The sequence below is a fragment of the Opisthorchis viverrini genome (genome assembly GCF_000715545.1).
Source record: "Opisthorchis viverrini unplaced genomic scaffold opera_v5_39, whole genome shotgun sequence".
Lineage (NCBI taxonomy): Eukaryota > Metazoa > Platyhelminthes > Trematoda > Opisthorchiida > Opisthorchiidae > Opisthorchis > Opisthorchis viverrini.
The window spans coordinates 679,393-699,746 of NW_008751696.1; the positions used below are offsets into that span (position 1 = coordinate 679,393).

General features: G+C 44.9%; 1 protein-coding gene across 1 annotated transcript in view; it reads left to right on the forward strand.

Moving 5' to 3' along the window:
- The window catches only part of T265_02970 (hypothetical protein), a gene marked incomplete at both ends in the record, with an annotated part of 31,510 nt that overhangs the window by 9,888 nt on the left and 1,268 nt on the right, over positions 1 to 20,354 (forward strand). The window contains 3 exons of the mRNA XM_009167349.1: positions 7,148 to 7,312; positions 12,947 to 13,017; positions 16,384 to 16,485. Coding sequence (XP_009165613.1) covers positions 7,148 to 7,312; positions 12,947 to 13,017; positions 16,384 to 16,485 — 338 coding nt within the window. The remainder of the gene's footprint in view (positions 1 to 7,147; positions 7,313 to 12,946; positions 13,018 to 16,383; positions 16,486 to 20,354) is intronic.

A 20,354-nucleotide genomic window follows, 5' to 3' on the forward strand; every position in this document is an offset into this window, starting at 1 on the left:
CAGAGGAGAGGGTGAATGGACCTCGGTTCCCACCGAATGTGATTTCAACTTTGTCATGTAGACCAAGGAACTCATGGCCTAGCAGCAGCACATAGAATAGATTGGGTAATACCAATAGTTTGATTTTTTTGTAAACAGTACCCCTGTAATCGATGGATGGGTAGCAGTAGCCTCTAGTTGAACACGTCAGAGAGGTAGATGCCATGGTAATCACAGAATCGTTAGCATATATCTTCCAACCATGTTTACCAATCACCAAAGGAGATATATAACTGCTCGAACTTCCTGTGTCTATGAGGGCCTGAAGCGATATCCCGTTCACCTTTATGCTGGTCACCGTGCGAGACAAGCAATTCGGGCCGCAGCAGTGAACAAGGAAGAAGAAGCAGAATCCGTCGTGCAATTTGAGTGACACGCTGGCCTGTTTTGCCACATGATTTACAAACTGCCTCTCTTGCGGGGCATTTTGACCGTGGATGTCTGGAACGACTGCAGAAGTAACATATCTGAGAATTGATTGACGAGAGATGCAGGTGTAGAATAAGGGGAGATTGAGTGTGAAGGGATAACTATAGATGTCTGTAAATGTGCTGCAGCCGCAGAAAATGATATCGCCTGGTTATGTGAGTATGACTGAGCTTGTTTATGGGCCAATTCTAATGACCTAGCCAATTCATGTGCTTCATCGAGAGTGAGTTCGTTTTGAGCCAGAAGTCTTCCTCTGATGGTACTAGACTGAAGTCCGTTGATTAGAGCATCGCACACACTTTCGTTTTGATGATCAATAGCGGACACCGCCTTGAAATCACAAATTTTGGCCAAGGATTTAAGCCTTTGAACAAACTGATCAACATCTTGACTGGTGTCTTGTTTGCAATTTTGTGGAAGATGGCGAGCATAAATTATATTCTTAGGACGAACGTACAACTTTTCAAGTGTACTGATAGCTGATTTTCAGGACAGTCAGCGATATAAACGTATACAGGTGCATCCACAAAATGGATCAGAGTTTCGAGTTTATTTAGATTGGGTGATTCGACAGTTCCCAGAAGCGTTTGGAAGGTTCGGAACCAATGATTCCAACGCGTTGTTGCGTCTGGAGAATTAGGATCTGCGTCGAAACACTTGGGTCGTAGCAACGGTTCCATTGTATTCTTAGACAAGTGAATTGTTACGAATAGAATATCGATTCTGATTGAGCGCGAGAACAAGAATGAATAGCGCTTTACTTGTTTAAGAATAGACGTACATAAGCTGAAAATGAAGGCGAAAGCATGGTTAATACAAAACGATAATGTGAGCACAAAGAATATTCATGACACCTGTCATCACCGAACTGGTCACCATACTTTTAGGAATACCATTTGTCATCAGGAGAATTGATAATTTTTGTGAACAAGATGGCAAAACCGTTCTACTGAAAGGGAATCAAATCCCTACCGCCAGTTACCGCCCCGAGTGCTTGACGTCTGTTCTCCAGAACACTGGGAACGGCTGATGAGAGTTTGCGAGACACAATTGTCAAACAAACCTCGCGTAAGATAACACCGCTTCGTACGCGGCAAGCCATGTCGATACACTCAGACAGTTGTAATGCTCTATGCGCCTTGTTGCGGTGGGTTAGGAGCTCCGATGTCGTTAAGGTTACCGCGATGAATCCGCAAGTAAGTTGACTTGGCGCCGCTGATTCTCAGTTAGGTTGCTGTCGCGGGCTGGAACAGAGGAGGACAGACAACGGCGGACGCCTGCTGCAGTTGTGTGCTGGTTACAGAATTATTGTATTCGGTCATAAATGCCGAAACGGATAAAGCCGCTTGGCCATATGGCACTCCTTGTACTCACACCGATATTCAGCGTAAATAGACCATATCGTTATTAGCAGTAGGTGGTGTGTGATAATTGGTGCTTATTGCTCATCCTGGAATACCCATTGGATTCGGGTCTTGCTTCTTGTCGTTACTGCTTCTCATTGCACTATTTAACGGGGCGCAAGGTGCGCACACTTTGTCTGACCATTGAGAAGCAAGTCTAGGGAACCACCTATTGAAGTCTCTTTCGGTCAAGACGCCTTCTGATGTTGACTCTTACTTTAATCTACTGTCCTGAAAGATGTACACCCCGTTTGTAGAAAAGTTCAACCGACTAGACCCAAGCATTAGACCTCAATCAACACCAAAACTCCTCAAAGCTTGAACACATTTCTCCTGATCGAGAGCACGATACTTCTAGACGAACTGTCAGGATTCAGGTGAAAATAGCACCTGCGCGGAGTCAGGTGCAGTTGCTCAGCCGGATTCCAGACTGGCAACACAGCCCTGGACAGTGAACTTGGAATCTCCGACAGCTTCGGAAATAGACGAATACCTTTCGTCCCTCAAGCATAATCGGCCGCTTATTCCTACGAACTCCCGCCCGCTCTGTTCAAATACGGAGGTGAAATCTTAAGTCGTTGCTTGTCTAACCTATTTGTCTCTATTTAGCCAGCTAACTAGGTTGAGTCGGTAGTGGTGCCCAAAGATGGTTTTCGCAAACAGTGGCAATTACAGTAATTAGCTTGATCCCCGCTTTAATCAGACCCCGCGTCGCTTATCATACGTCGTCTTAAATGGGCGCGCGAAGACGAGACCCGAGAATAGCAACTAGGATTCCGATCGGAGAAGGACTGTGTGGACAGTGTCTTCACACACCGTCAGGTGGTAGAGCAACGGCCTGCCAATTGCCTCCCACATTCTTGGGGTTCCTTGACTTCAAGATTGCGTCTGACTCTGTTGAACGCTTGCACAACAGGGTATGCGTGAATGTCGTGCACTGTTTGTATTCACATACTTCTGGGTGCCTGAATGTGTGGGGGTCGATTTGATGCAATGTGTTGCCGCCGATGACTCACAACCGGCAAATTCGCAGTGAGTTGATCAGGAGGCGGTTTTTTGGCGAGGCAGGGGTTACTGCCTTCAAAGAATGCATCCGTCACTTCAAACTAGGGTGACTGGGCTATGCGCCGCGTATGCCGAATCACCACATGCCATGAAAAGCGCGGTCTTCTGTGCTCAATTGGAAGTGACGGAAACCTAGAGTTGGACAAAATTTGACGTCGCAAGAGGGAATGACGGATGTTTTGAAAAGTTTGGGTGCCATTAGTACTGTTCGCCTTCGAGAATAGAGTCCATTTGACCTCCCTTTTGTTTGACCGGAGACAGTGAACGATATGCTGGCTAACCGATGTTGATGGCGTTCATGCTGTCAATTTCTATCCAGATTGTCTGACAGTGCTTGAGGTGTAGCTATTTCTGATATTTGTGTTAGGCTAGCCCTAGGCCCCCATTCCTCTCCCATTTATTTCTCCTTTTGAATATAAGGCTCCGTTGAAATAAGGTGACATGGTTATACCGCAGCGAAGTATCGGTGTTTTCATTTACTGTCATTATTAATGTTGGTGAAGTGCAAAGTGATGCTTCACGACGTGCACTCGTTGAACATGCCCCTTGCAATTCAAGGAGAAGCACTGGAGATTTCGGAGGATTTTACATACCTCGGTAGTTATGCTGGTTCTCACGGAAGGGTCTGATAGAGCCGGTATATGAATCTCAAAGGCCTGAATGACGTTTGCTAATTTGTGGCGTCAAAAAGGCATATCACTAGCAGTGTTGCGAGGTGACATGGTTATACCGCAGCGAAGTATCGGTGTTTTCATTTACTGTCATTATTAATGTTGGTGAAGTGCAAAGTGATGCTTCACGACGTGCACTCGTTGAACATGCCCCTTGCAATTCAAGGAGAAGCACTGGAGATTTCGGAGGATTTTACATACCTCGGTAGTTATGCTGGTTCTCACGGAAGGGTCTGATAGAGCCGGTATATGAATCTCAAAGGCCTGAATGACGTTTGCTAATTTGTGGCGTCAAAAAGGCATATCACTAGGTTGCAGTGTTGCGAAACATGACGTCTGTGGACGGACGATGTGAAGCGTCTTCGGTTTTTTTCACCACCGATTTCTCAGAAGTGTTACTGGCACCGGACTGCGTCGACGAATTCATCAAGAGGTAATTAGAAAACGATTATGTGGTTGTGCAGCAAGTACTTCGGTTGCGACGGACATCTAGAACCATCGTCTACGATGGCTCCGCCATGTTCCACGAATGCCCAACACACCGCTTACCTGGACACATGTTGTCGACCGTGCCTTCTTCGCAGTGGAACAAGCCGCTAGTTGGATAGCATATGACTTGGTGGAGGGGCATAAAAGAGATTACGGAGAGATTTGCTGTTAGGGTTGCGGTGTGCCTTCCACGATGGGGTGCCCGTTACCTCCCACCAAGTGTTTGTTTGGAGACGTTGCAAGAAATGGCGCTGAACAATGTCAGTGGCGCTCGTGATATCAGTTTCTTTTCAGATTGTCCGATTGGGCATTAGTAGGTTTAAGCACTCCAGAATGCTTGCGATAAGCGGAATGTGTGGGGGTCGATTTGATGCAATGTGTTGCCGCCGATGACTCACAACCGGCAAATTCGCAGTGAGTTGATCAGGAGGCGGTTTTTTGGCGAGGCAGGGGTTACTGCCTTCAAAGAATGCATCCGTCACTTCAAACTAGGGTGACTGGGCTATGCGCCGCGTATGCCGAATCACCACATGCCATGAAAAGCGCGGTCTTCTGTGCTCACTTGGAAGTGACAGAAACCTAGAGTTGGACAAAATTTGACGTCGCAAGAGGGAATGACGGATGTTTTGAAAAGTTTGGGTGCCATTAGTACTGTTCGCCTTCGAGAATAGAGTCCATTTGACCTCCCTTTTGTTTGACCGGAGACATTGAACGATATGCTGGCTAGCCGATGTTGGTGGCGTTCATGCTGTCAATTTCTATCCAGATTGTCTGACAGTGCTTGAGGTGTAGCTATTTCTGATATTTGTGTTAGGCTAGCCCTAGGCCCCCATTCCTCTCCCATTTATTTCTCCTTTTGAATATAAGGCTCCGTTGAAATAAGGTGACATGGTTATACCGCAGCGAAGTATCGGTGTTTTCATTTACTGTCATTATTAATGTTGGTGAAGTGCAAAGTGATGCTTCACGACGTGCACTCGTTGAACATGCCCCTTGCAATTCAAGGAGAAGCACTGGAGATTTCGGAGGATTTTACATACCTCGGTAGTTATGCTGGTTCTCACGGAAGGGTCTGATAGAGCCGGTATATGAATCTCAAAGGCCTGAATGACGTTTGCTAATTTGTGGCGTCAAAAAGGCATATCACTAGGTTGCAGTGTTGCGAAACATGACGTCTGTGGACGGACGATGTGAAGCGTCTTCGGTTTTTTTCACCACCGATTTCTCAGAAGTGTTACTGGCACCGGACTGCGTCGACGAATTCATCAAGAGGTAATTAGAAAACGATTATGTGGTTGTGCAGCAAGTACTTCGGTTGCGACGGACATCTAGAACCATCGTCTACGATGGCTCCGCCATGTTCCACGAATGCCCAACACACCGCTTACCTGGACACATGTTGTCGACCGTGCCTTCTTCGCAGTGGAACAAGCCGCTAGTTGGATAGCATATGACTTGGTGGAGGGGCATAAAAGAGATTACGGAGAGATTTGCTGTTAGGGTTGCGGTGTGCCTTCCACGATGGGGTGCCCGTTACCTCCCACCAAGTGTTTGTTTGGAGACGTTGCAAGAAATGGCGCTGAACAATGTCAGTGGCGCTCGTGATATCAGTTTCTTTTCAGATTGTCCGATTGGGCATTAGTAGGTTTAAGCACTCCAGAATGCTTGCGATAAGCGAGCATCAGTCCCCTCCCTCACGCATTATTTTCTTTTAATATAATATATATATATAACTAAATATGATTAGGCAAACTTTATGATTGTGTGCAGTGAAGCATCAGTGTTGCCATTGACACCGTTGTCCCTGTTGGCAGTAGCTCAGTTTGATTGAGAATCTGCATCTTTAATTAATAGTGACATGATCCGACTGCCTTCGTTACTGGCTTTCCTTTGGTGGTCTCCAGGTTGCTCGGTGTGAGCATTCGTATTGAAAGTTCATATTGACCAGGAACAGAACCGAAGAATTCACTCACCGAAATCCGTGCGTTAAGAACCAACTCCAAATGTACCAGCCAAATGTTTTCCTACCGGGCTTAGTCGTCCAGCTTGAGTATTCATGTTCTTTTTTGATCGAAGCAGCTGTAATAGATTTTGGAGAGACCCGTCTTCCTCAGCTTCTGATCCACCGTCCGACAAATGTACCCCTTCTGCCACATCGGAATGCATCCTAACTCAACCAGACAACCGCACAGCGCAAAGAACACCAGTTTACTAGGATCCAGCCCAGAAAAGAGCTTTCAGACTTGAAGATGAGTTCAACGACCGCACCATATATACCACTGAGCCACTGTCCCATTATCCACAATGAGGTGTAAACTATCTTAGCTCGTCCTGAAGGATCTGAGGCGCATGACGGAAGTGGGGTACTGTCTGCATGTTTTTGAGAAACAGCATATATCGACAGAAACGGTTAACAAGGTTTCAGCAATAAGTCTCCATTGCACAATTTGATACAATACGCAAATTGAAGGCTGTAACTTGGTCCAACCTTTTGATTTCTTGAGATTTATTTTACTGGGAGACAATTTAGACACAGAACAGTGGTAAGGTAACTGGCAGCTGGATCGACCACAGCGTGCCACTTGATGAATATGAAGGGTTTGTGGTTGAGTGCTTGTGAACAGAGCTGCAAGGGCGAATGATGCTTCATGATTTCCCAGACCGACGAAGGCAAGGCACTCCATCCTGAACTTTTGACTTGAAAGTATGATCCACAAGACTGTGGAAAAACGTAAGGTTTTGTTCCAGTGCCCCGACCTTAACCTTTGAGGTAATCTCAGAGTCTAACCCACGAGGCAGCGAGTAGTAGCTTTCTTGGGAGACCCTGCTGGCTCAGTAATCTGAGCCGCTTTGCTGCTAGGCTCCAGCCTATCCTGAGGGCGCAGGGAGTAGGGCCTGCATATCATCAACAATCTAATTCGATTAATCAATTTTTGACATTATTCAGCACCCTTTTCCGAGCCATCATGCGCGCTCTTGTTTTACCATTATGATCTGCCGTGAAATTCACTCGTTTTTCGATAATCTACCGTACTGTTCCTATTCTGACAGTTCTAACTTTCGGATCGGAGTTCGACAAACAGCGCCGCTTTATCGGATCGATCGATCCGGCTTGCAATGTCCTAGAAATAATGGAGGATGCCTATGGAGATGCACGGTATCTTTGCGAACATTACTATTCAGTTGCTCCGCAGCTAGTGGTGGAGACTTGTGGAGGTAGGTTCTTGGGTTTTATTTATTCCCCGTTCTGTTACTCTGGTAATTTAAATCAGCCCATGAATAGCTTTTATACTAGCCAAAGCAGTTGTATCAACTTCCATTCAGATAACTCACTGCAAACATCAACCTCAATGACAATAGAGGAAGGGAGATGTAATATCCTTTTTGATAATTTATCAGTCAGACGCGTTAGTTCACCGGAATGGAGAAGACAGGCAACTTGAATGAAGTTATGCTGCAAACAAATGGATCGTTCCACGATGTGGAATTCAACTGAACCAGAATATAAAATTAGTTAACAGTCCAACAGGATGTCAGTGAGAGGCTGGAGTGTAGATACAAGGTTTCGATATACAAGACAAAGCGTTAGTAAAGCGGATTTGTTCGTTTAGAGGTAGTCCTACTAAGAGGAGTTGTGTAATATGCAGTGGTTAATGGTCGAATTGTTTGCTGAACCTGGCAGTTTTCCTATGTTTCTTCACCAACCGAGATAACATCATCGTTGCATTGTTTTAATGCAGAGCGGAGCTATACCTCGGTGTGTCGGGTAGTGATGTGCGCGAGTTCACAAATGGACACCTCGAATGAGTGGCCTCTGATTCTGATCGGTTGCTGCAGTAGCGAAAAATCACCAGTTCAGCCACCATTAACTGAACATTCTCTATAAAATCCTCTTTTGCATCAGGTACATATTAGTCATTTCCATGGATGATCACCCCAGCTAGGACCACTCACCTCGGATCTCGCGAATTTCGATTTGAAACTTATACTTTTTGAGAGACCACCTCACAGTTTCTAACACCCTGAATTTCCCCATGGCGTTAATCACTTTTAAACAGAAACCACTATACAAGGTTTATGCACTGAATTATCATATGTTTTGTTAGGTATTTGGTTAGGTAACTGGTCCCTAGTGTGACGAGTGTTCCCCTGGAGCATTGAATGGTGGTGGTTCTGCACCATGATGTCCACTATAGGTTACATGAATACGGTGTTTCTCGCCGTGGGGACCTACCTGTAGACGGGCTCACTTGCAGCTAGACCCTTGAATCTTTCAGTGCTTGAGTCCCTCCAAACGGAGACCAAGTTTATAGAGAGATCACTTTGGGCATCTCCTGAAGAGGTAAGAATTTGTACATTTTTCGATTTTGTGGAGCCAATTCAAGAGACTGATCGAAAGTAATCTGTTTGAAAATCGACTCCCCTACAAAAAAAACTTTGAAATGACCAGAATCACTCTTATGTTAGTTGGTCTGTTTTGCTGTGATGTCCACTATTAAAACGCTCCATGCCAGCTGGTATATTGAATTACCAGACCCGTAAATAAGATATCCGGACAATATAAAATTGATTGTAAGTGGTGGTCTAGAAGCACCTTGGCTAATTTTTCTTCCTTTCTCTAAAAAATAGCCATATCAAGGGACCAGTCAGTGGTTGCTTGTTCATTACTTCACAGGCTAAATGAAGGTGGTTCGTTTCGACGAATAGTTTTTCCAGGCTAGAACAGTTGATGCTATCAGAATACATAACTCTGAACAGGGATATTACTTGCGACCTTACACTGTGCGCGTCTCTGTCGTTGCCTGTCAAGATTTTGATGTCACGGTTTATTTCTAACACATCTGTATATAGTTTTGACATTTGAGTTCTCTCAATCGTGTGAGACCACTGTCACCAGAGTCTGACTTTCCGAAGAGGTCACTTCTACTTGTTTCTTTGGAGTTTCTTTTCGATGGCTACGAGCTTCTGGGAAGAAACTGCCTTTCAGCGGAGACCAGCTTTCTTCCCAGGGAGGTGCTGAACATATCAGTCATATCGATTTCACTTGGTGGAGAATCGACACTATCACATTTAATCCGAAATTGACGCTATACTCATGCCGATTTCATCAGTTCCGTAGTTTTCCTGTGCGACAATCCTCCGTTGTCCAAGGACGTTCAGGAGACAGGAGACGTAAAACTGACTCTTGAGGATGATGGTGAACACGGAGAACAATAATTGGGTTACGAGCGTTGCATATCAACGGGCCATCGTACTGTTGCGTATGAGGTACATGCGCTGATCTTAGAGCCTGAATTCAGCTCTAATAAAAACTCTGTTTCAAGAATGTCGTCTTGGCGTGGCGTACTTTTTCGTCTGTAGGATCTTACGTGAAAATACTTGCTCAATTTTGATATCTGGGATCATATTGTATCAAAGAAAGTGGCCAGACACCAAGTAATTAGGGCGCCAGACCATCATAACTTTGATCGAAGACAATATGGCAGTTAGTGTTGTTTTTTTCTATCGTTGGCGATCCGAGCTTGTTGGATGGCCATGATGGTCTGTAAACAAGGTTAGTTTTATTTTCATAAAGGAAACTACTCACAAGGTTGCTTAAAACTCTTCGACAGCCCACGACCGGTTTCGCCCTTCTTGGGGCTCATGAGGTAGGCGCAGTCCCCGAGTTTCGTCAACCTTAGGATCTACTTGAAGGTTAGTTTTATGTTAACCGGTCACGATTTGGGTAGTAAATTGAACGAATTTCGTTTTTTTGCATACTGAGCAATCAGGACTGTCGTTAAGAATCTCCGGAGGTCAACGGTTTTCGATAACTTGTGCTTAGGTCATTTTGTTTGCGTTTTGTGGGAACACCACGTGACGGACGATGAAGTACATCGCCGGATAATTCTGCACACAGCACATACACGTCTCATCATCCCTATGCACATTGAAGTGGATTGCACGTTCCTATAGAGATTGGATCTCGTTAAGTTATGTTAAGTTACGTTAAGTTCATCTGACAACTTCACTGAAGACGTTGTGCGGCCTCCAGGCCAGGCAATTAGGGCTATAAAACGCACCGCAGCTTTCCGTCATGTGCTTAGTCAGTCTTTCTAGCCCGATTTAATGCACGCTTTCTCATCCTACCACCCAAATGCACTTTGCACTTCTGATCCTGTGGAAATACGAAACCTAATCGATACTGTGTAAAGCATGCTGCATGCGTTCGTGCTTCTGAACTCGAAAATTAAGTTCACTAAACCTTCCTGCACTGGAACGACCTGTGCTTGTACACATGCACATGAACTGTGGTTGGGCTGGAACCAATCTGTGGTATTTTTCATGTATTTTTTCTGAAGTTTTGCAGACGTCTTGCGACTTTGTCACGCCAGTCAAAGTACGCTTCTTAGGGTAAATCAAAGCGGCTTCATTATGTCTCTCAGTGGATCATTCCAACCCATATTACTGTCCTCTTAAGCCATTCGCCAAAACCACCCCGTATACCTGTCGGTGCTGGAACCCTGAAACTTTGAACTGTGTTGTATTATTGGTCGGCTGAACTGTCGATCAAGTTCAACTGTTTTTTTTTCTAGGTCGTATGGACATTCTAATGCCAGGTAACACGAATTTCTCTAATTAGGGACCGTTTGACACCACATCCTGCAATTGCCACGTGCGTCTACCGAATCCGACCGTTCAATTCTATCTTACTGTGCGGTTAGTTAAACTTTTATAGTTCAGAAGTGTAGTTCGGCGGCTCGACAAAATAACTTGGGCTGACAACTGATTAGTTTGTCCGGAGGAGCGTATTGTAAAACTCATCTGGTTTATCAGGATTACAGTCTTTCATTGACTAGGTTTGATAAAGCATGTGAATTAATAGGAGTTTAGATCACCGTACGACTGGACGTAAACTTGTATGTTCACACCAAAGTGAAGTAGCTTATGTGGGTTTTCTTGGGGCCCATGAGCCGCACAATGCTTTTGGCTGCAAAACCTTTACGAGTGGGGTAAAACTTTTTACGCCAAAATGTTGCATTTTGTTGCGATGTACTCAAGCCAAAAACCATCCTAATCTTCACATTTCTGCAGCTCACCAAATTCCACTGTCCACTGAAGCAATCATACCTCTGGCGGAAAAGTCTGGTGAAATAGTTTCTAAGCATTGCTGAGACTCCGGGGTGCCAAAATGGGGCTCATAAGTTTGAACTGGTATTCTGAACTCAGTTGCCCGATTGCTTTAGTCCGTCAAAGACACGTCGTAGCTTTCGAAAATTCAGTTCCATTGTGCGAATACTGAGCGCTGTTTTTCTGGCACGTAGTTTGAGAAATTTGATTTTATCACCATTTGCTGTCAACGTCTACACAACCGCTGCCTCACCGGGTGCCTGAGGGTTCATATACCGCGCCCAAATCAGGCCAATACCTTTTCAGTCCCGAACACAAACTTGTCCGCAGTCGGAACACGCAGAAAATTACAAGTTTGGCAACAACTGTTAGCTTTCCTAAAATAATCGGAATTATTGTATTATAACTTATTCTCCTGATTCTCCTCTATGAATATTGGTAAAGTGATTATGGTTACAACACCCCACTTGTACAACAAGCGGGAACTCGTCGAGTGCCCAATGCCAGTTTCGCCCTGTTTTGCCACACAATAATCCGGATTATTTCAATTCATTGCTTATGATTAATGCTCGTCTACTTGGAATACACTGTTCTAGGTCGGCAAAATATGTAGTGACAGAAATGACCGTTCGCGATATGCTACAGATGGTATACACTCCGTAGTCGGTTGAAAACTACTGGGTTAGGCGACCTCAAAATTTCTGAGAAAGGTTTGATTTGATCATCGTTAAGGACAGCAAGACGTCGCGTATATGTGGATGATCCTATGAAAATTTCAAATCTGCGTGTGGCCAATGACCAGGCTTGTCAACGTTTCATCCCATAACTTCACATGCAGTGCATGCAATTGTGGGTTCGCCTTATCCATACTTGTGTACAGCGCTCATAATCGACGTCGTTTAGAACACGAACATATGGCTGGACGTCTTGCCAGGATGTTTTTTGACCAAGGTGGCTTGTTGTCTCAGCTGGAAGGTGATCTATACAGAGATGGAACCGAATGTTACAAACTTTCTAAGCCGTCGAGAAATTGCACCTCCATAAAATTGTTTCGCACAGTGTATACTTTACCTGGAGTCAGCGAATTACAAGCAGTCTGTTCTGAACGATAATGGCGGTAAATAAGCGTTGTCTTCTATAACCAAACGACTCTCGATTCCTTGAGATTGTTTGCTTTTAGAGGGGACCAACGGGATTCCAACTTTCCGGTTGAAATCAGGTGTCCGAATTCCAGTGCAACGCCGTTGACGTTGTCCGGTCATCCAGCACAGGTGTAACCAGTCGGCTTATGAGTCTTTAGGGTTTTCGGTTTTTCGTAGTAATCGAATCGGTTTTCTACTTTTCCGCTTATGACGATGCTTCGCTTTATGATTTACTTACTGACCTACTTTTTTACTGCCTCGAAAAGTAAGATTCTTCTTACCAACATACCCGTTGCTGAGATTATCTGCTACCCAACCATACTTGTCGGTACGGTAGTTCCCCGAATGGACCGCACAAGGATTTTCCGAGTTAGTTTTTATTCAGTGTAAAATCCACCTGAAGAAAGGCCAGTCCTTCCTCTACGGGAGATTGCTGTCCGGTTTATTCTGCAACGAGCCGCAAAACTGTTGCGGTACTTTACCATATGCCTTATTAATTCGGAACTCCGTTTTTTGCCCCTGTTTATATCAGTTATGAACGACCGTTGTCTCGCAGTCTTAAAAACCCACGATGTTTTTTTTTGTTTCGCCAACGCAGCTCCACAAGGCCAAGTGGATTTCGTCTATGTCCCGTCTCATTTATATCACATTTTATTCGAATTACTGAAGGTAAGTTTTGTGCCGTTTCTGGTTCTCTGTTCACTGGTGCGTGGTTTAATCAAACCTAGTCCGCCTTACCTAGCGAGTTTCCACCTTCTTAGGAAGACTGCTTAATCTGAATCGTGTGTACGCCCAACTTAGGTTATCACACCGTATGCATAATCCATTCAAACTTTTCTCATATTTACCTGAAACAAGATCACTTCTCACCCGATTTTGAACGAAAGTCATCTTAATAATTCAACAAGCTGCTACTCTCGCCACATCTTAGTTGAATTCGTCAATAACACAAGACCATTCCGACAAGTTTTTTTCGAGTTCCAATCATGTCGGGAACTCAGGCGAAAGAATGACAAAGCAACAAAACTTGCGTCACTGCCTAACGGCTTGGTTTTTTCTCCAGAATCGTCAGACAGTTGACAAGTAGGTGTAACTATGGGCGGAATTACTATCAAAATAATGGCTATTCCAACGTGTACGGTGTACACTTGTTATCATGTTTTGTTTGAGTTTCTATGGGTTTTACTATTCACTGGAACATCAGATTGCTGTGTACGCGCATTCGCTCGACCTCTCCCAACATACCCCATCTGCTCAACTACAGCACGGGTCTCTCGTGATTCGCCTTGATAGGATAAGCCTGAAAGCAGTATTTATTTGGCTTCAAAGTTCGTCTACTGACGTTGCCGGCCGTTACCCCCCCCTCTCTCTACCGCAACTGATAGCGTCCGTTTGCTCACCAAAAATGTATTATTATGTAATTATTCCTAAGAAAGCAATATTTCCTGTAGCCATCATGGGTAGTTTGATCAAAATTTGCTAACAGATTGTCACCGGATTCACAATCTTCCGGACCTGTAGTCGCTTGTTTAAATATCAAACGAACATCAAATTAGTATCCAAACGGTTGATTTGTTCAACTTATGTGTGATGTCTCATAGACTTTAGAAAGTGATATCATTGAATTTTCGGCACTTCTTTCAGGTGCAAAGCCGATGACATTATGAGTTCTGATTGGACTAATTCGTATACCTGTTTTGAAGCCGGCCAAGCTGCTGTTGCTCTCACGCTGGACTAGCTCGACAGCGATACTTACTGCGTATCAGACACAATATATCGGGATGCCTTTGCGGTAGTTGAACTAACTGTCGCGTCGCACTACTCGCTCCTGCTTGCGCCTCTGGCGATCCAGGGCCCGCTTCGTTAGGATGTTTAGTGGTCGGCGTCATCCTAAGTCATCGGGTTGAAAGATTCTTGCTTGACTGGACACCCGTTGATAGTCGACTCCGTACGGTTCACCTGACAACGTCTGTGAGACAGTCTTACAAGCGAGAACTAGGTATTATTATTTGTGCGGACGCTCCGACCGACTGCAGCCCCGACACCATCAAATTCAACTTTTATGAGGACGTGAATATAAGCTCAGATAGATTTTTGGATGCCACAGATTTAAATTAAAAAGTGGGTAGACTCAGTCCGTTTGAGACTCCTTTGGGTAACCGAATGGGATTAGACTTGGTACGCACAGACAGCGGTGGACGATTGATTTAACTTTGTACTGACTGCAAACAGTTTTATGCAGTACCAACTTCCGAAATGAGCGAATTACTCTGGTCGCGGGCTGTCCTTCAGCGGTGTTCCTGGCTACGAGCCCGAGGTGATCACATTGCCCTCAGCTCCTGATGGTGCGGATGAATAACTGACAGCCTCTCGTTCTGGAACACTTATGGGGATTCGGACCGATCGCTCGTCTCGGGTGATTTCTCTCCCTGATCTCTTCATGGGCGAATAACTCACTTGGCAGCTGGGAGGCTGGGAAATCTTGAAGTTGGACGAATTTATTAGAACCGTATTTCGTGCTCTTCCAACCACTCCACCGTCAGATGTCACTTTGTACTGAATTGGATGGTGGTGAAGTCCTCAGTCTGCTCCTATCTGTTATATTTGCTACCATCTGAGTTAAAGAGACCGTCGCGTACAACAAGGGCGAATCGGTGTTAAGATATCGTTCAGCTGTATCATAAGCCTTACGGTGCTTAGCTTCCATACTGTATAAAAGAAGCACAATGGCTGAGAAACTGCCTGAGCCTAGGCAGGAGCAGTCGAGATGGCAGAGTTGGCTTCGAAACACGGACAATCCAGTCAGTAATTTCGCGCCTTGACCACCTAGCTATCCCGAACTCGTGAAGCATTGACTCTCGACCAGAAACCAGGATTGCGGCCTGCCAGCACAACGCCATGCATATGAGCGGCCCACAGTTTTGGTATTCTTGGATTTCCAAAACCCATTTGAATCACTTAACCGGTCCGATCTTAACAAGGTTGTTCAACAAGGAATCCTCTGAAAGTTTGTGAACGTCATAGGTCCTTTGTGTTCCCAGATTTGTGGGCGTGTGAGAACATACGTGTAGCTTTCCAGAAGCTTCCATACGGTGAGTGATGTGGAGGTTGTGGAGTGTTTTACGTGTTTTGTAAGTTGTATTAGTTCCGAGTATAGTGTGAAAGATGAGGTTAATGCTCATATCTCTTAGGCTCAGTTCGCATTTGCCGATTCCAGGCACCTGCGGTCATAAAGCGATACGTCCCTGAATCCCAGGTGGATTGTGCATCGTGTGTTGTTTTCGTATGCATATCAGATGTGGCCTGTGCGAGCAGTGAAACTGAAACGCCTTCAAGTCTTCGATAATCGTTGTCTCAGGACTATAGTTCATGTAAGCTGGTTTTGATGAATTCGCAGTGAGACAATTAGAAACTGAGTGTTCGGTCGTGCGACAGGGAGTTCAATCGAAGAAAATGCCCCGCACGAGAAACTGCGGTAGTTGGGTCGTGTAGTGCGCATGCTGAGCCATCATTTGCCGAAGGGAGGGCTGTTTTCCGTACCTTATTCGGAGTCGCGCGGGCAGAGAGGTTGTCATCTTTTGGTCTGGCTATTTGGAAGCAATGGCGAAACTCCGGGTACCTTTGGTCGGACTCGCCTTCCAAGATGGGGTCCTCGTGGTCCCTGGTGCGCGTGGCTGGAGACGCTGCTAACTGATGTCAATGGCGTTGTTGTCATTTTCTATCCACGATGTCCGGAGGTGTAGGCACCTCGAAGTAATTACGGTTAGCTGGTGTAAACTTCCATTCTTTTCGTCACTACAATTCTTTCGAATAAATATTTTTTATAGCAAGCATCAGTATTCAATGTTGTGCTGCCAATGACGCGTCATGTTGAGGTGTGGGTAGATCGACAACCATACAGTTGATACCTTTTCTCAGTATGTTTTTTGGGAGGGAGGCGAGAGTGTGGTGCAAGATTGAAATTTCACTATTTACTTTGTTTTGTGATTTTGACCGTTTTATCCTGATCGCTGCCTCTTTTTGTCAAATCGACAGAACGCACTCCGGGCCGTTGTGGAGCACCATGGTGACTGTTCGTCTGACATTCCTCCCATCAACGTTCTGGTTGCTGTCGGTCACGAGAACATCACCATTAAGGTAATTTCCCCCAAGCTGCTGAGTACTTTTCATGTGTGTTTCATGCGTGCACGTCAACCACTGCTGTGGCATTATTTATTGTAACCGACCTCATTGGCGAGAATTATTGACGTGCATTATTAAGAGAACCAGCCCCGGACGTAACTGGAATACACAGTTGCCAATGGAATAACCGTTTTCGTCTGCCGGGAAAATAAAAAGGTGTTTATGTATGCAGTGCCAGATCGCACTCCGTTACTTTGATGGACACAATCCAGGCCTGCATCGCTCGCGGCTCAATCATCATCTCCAGTATGTGGGCATCATACGAAGGGATTGAAACGATGATTGACATGAATTATGCTCATGAGACGGTTAATCATACCGAAAACCTCGTGGATCCAACGCCTTAAGCTCACACACAAACCATCGAATCTCTTTGGCACGTCTACAAGATACAGAATAAACGCGAATGTGGCACGCACCAATCTTTAGTGGACAGCTACTTGTGTGAGTTGGTTTGGAGGGAAAGGTACCGAAAAACGGGCCTTATCATGCAAATTAATAATGCTATGTCCCAATTTCACCCTCTCCATAAAAAACTAAATGTACAGTTTCATATCCTCTTTTTTCTAATGTTTTTTGGGTGGCGGGGGTTAATTTTTTGGTCGGGCTTATCTGGAAAAGATCCCTGGTTTTCCTGGCCTAAACCGTCACCCCCTTCCAACAATCCTGAAAAAATCGACTTCAGAGTCCTCCCAGCTCCCCACCCACACCCAAAACAGACAATGATCACTAGAATTTCGTTTCAATGCGTTTTTTTACCTGCTTATCTCCGTAGCTTGCTCTTCGCGACCATTTGTTCACCGAAACCTGCGTAATCAGCTGATGGTCGTCCCTCGTGATACTCCTGTGCATACAAAAGTCTCTTGCGCCCGTTTTCCTCCTTTCACCACGTCAACCGCCCATCGCTCTCCGTTCGTAATTGGTGGTTGGTGTTGCAGACTGACTATTGACAGGCGGGATGTTGTAACACTGTATAGGTGCGTCTGATTGTGCAGTGCGATCGATTGGGTTGATCGGATTTGGATGGCGCGTCTGTCTAGTGCACAAACCTGTCACACTACTCTTGAATGTATACGGGTCTGGTATTGGCAAACACATACAACCTCGAGAGACAAGAAAATTTGGTGAATAGACTATCCGTGCAATGTTCCGATGTAAACCTTTTATTTATTCATATTGCCAAGTTGTACATGCATTTACCAGTTATTAGCGTTGATGCGCAGAAACTTGAGACAGAGCCATAGTCATTCAAAAATGCACACTGGCGCGCGTGGCAGCACAGAAAGCGGTATTCCTCGATTAGGTGACACAAAGGAGGCTTACTGAAGTTGGTTCTAATACTGTTTGAATATGCAGTCTATTTTTGTTCACATTCCACCGGTCGAGTGGTGAATAGGAGACATCGTTGGCAAGCAAAACAGGAATTGCAGCGAAGTATAGTGAATATTTTAGTATACTCTCAATCAGACATCTGCCGGATTTTCCGAGTTTCCTCGTGTTATTATTTGGGTTTCCCGTAAAACTCCTGTTGCGCAAGAACGAAACACTAATTTTCATCTGTCCAGGCTGATTTCTTGTTTGTACCCGAATGGAAAATTGTGGTTAATTTTTTTGTTCATATTAACTGTTTGTGGACGTAGTGATGTTGTGTTCAGTTAACCGTGGACTATTTTATAGACCGGTTGGAGTTGGGTATCATAGGGCTTATACCTCAGATTCCAGTATTCGGTTATAACGTTCTCACTGGCTGCGCGACTACCCTAAAATGGAATGGCCTTTGTCCAGGAACTAACCGCGCCGAGTTTTTGTCCACTAGCTGTTCTCTCGTGTATGCTAGACAGGCGAGCACAGTTGTGTCAAAAAGTTCATCCCTAAGCTTACTAAGGTGCCTGAGTAAACTGCACACAACGAAATATGGATCAAGACACTGAAATCGGCTCCTCCAGATGTAATATTTTTGTGCGATTGTCATTCAGCAACGAATAAAATGCGCAAACCGAACTACAGCGAAACGAACACTTGTCAAAACGGGCAAACAGAACCGAAACTGCCCCTCTCCCGAAGGGACACTGGATTGCTAAGTGGTGGCTTTTACCACTTTCAACGAATGAACTTGTAGCTGAATAAGTTCAGGTTGTTTGTACTTGTACAGATAGTGAAGATGTACTTCCGAAACGAATGTCAATCATGTTGCAAACTGATCCACCGTTCACCGGACCAATGTTGTTGGATGGTTACATCAAGGTTCTATTCCGTGAGAAGTTATCAGTTGACGCGAAATACGACATCTTCGTTCGACTGTATACGTGCATGCTTACACTCAAGAAACGACGTGCAGTTTTTTCTCTGGCTTTGCTTTTGACAGTGGGGGCATACATGCCTGTAATCCAGTTTCGAAGTCGAAGTTCATGGTCTGCACGATGAAAGTGACCGATGCACATTCGATCCTTGAGTAGGTCCTGTTTATTGGAATGCTTACCACCAATTAGCTATCATGTGCGCAGTGGATCTAGAATAATGGACCTCGAAATGAGATCCACTTTCTTTTTGAGTGACAATCTATTCTAGTGAAAACAACTGATCAGTCAATATGTGATTTCCCAAAGCAATGGAAGGACATTGAGCCTCATCTCTGTGGTGCTTTCTGTGGAGAATGAAATCATGCTCCTGAAAGTGAAGGTCGGTAGAGGACAATGTTGCTTACGTTACATACGGTGCCCTGTACGTGGAGACCTTCAAATGTTTTTGTGTTTTAGTCCCCGAAACGGCTGTTTAATGCTTCTACAGAAGAAGACGACTTTACAGCCAGCGATCTCCGTCTCGTGAGATTCTAATCCCGTTATATCAAACACGGTCTATTATTATGCGGCAAAGTTAATGATATGTTTACTAGCACAGTAAGTTACGCGAACGAAAAACTGAAATTTACTTAACCGGATCTCTGGCTTGTCATTATATACAATGCGGATGAGGCCGGTCTGGTGTTTATACGGCGCTAACTTGTGTTGAGGGATGGAGGGAGTCCTCAGAGGGGCACTTCCAACATCTATCAAGTCTTCGGATCACATACGACAGTAAAACAGAGCAGTTACCGAGATAGGTAGCGTAGTCTGGCTATCACTGATTGAAAAGCAAGTATCTGTGCTTGATTGCTCCGAGGGCTAATGAATCCACTTCTCGCATATTCGGGCTTCATGACATCAGGCAGGCTCAGGACAAAATCGATTGCCGTCGGGTTCTCTTATTAGGTGAAAATTCCACGTTGCTGCATAGGACTTTTCTCCTTTCCGTTTTTCTCCGAAACAGCACGGCTCTGTAACACTGTTCCACCCTCTTCTCTGCGCATTTTACAGCATCCACTCGTTCAAGACTGTAGTCAATGATTACTGTCTATTACTAATTAATTCCATGGTTTACTGGTGATCGCCTGTTTTTCGTGCTTCTTAAAATGCCCCACCCCCCACTTAAAAGTCGACTGACAGACCTGTATTTGCGCACCAACTTACCAGCTTCCACCTCCAATATGCTACCACCTACCCTACCTCCCCACATCATCGATGGACGAAACTGTAGCAGCTGCGACCACTGTACAACAAATATGCGGTTGTTACGGCTGGTAATGATGATGGTGATGTTAGTCATTTACATTTCCAATAGTTCGTCTTTTTATTCACCGCTTGCCTGAGTCGTCAGTGCAAGGTCTTGCAGTGCCCCTTACTCGTTCAAAGTGAATGTATCTTGTACTCAAGCCAATCAACGGCGTTCGTTTTTTGCGCCCAACCGCTCTTGTTCCAACCTGTTTTTTCGTTACCTAATTATCTAGG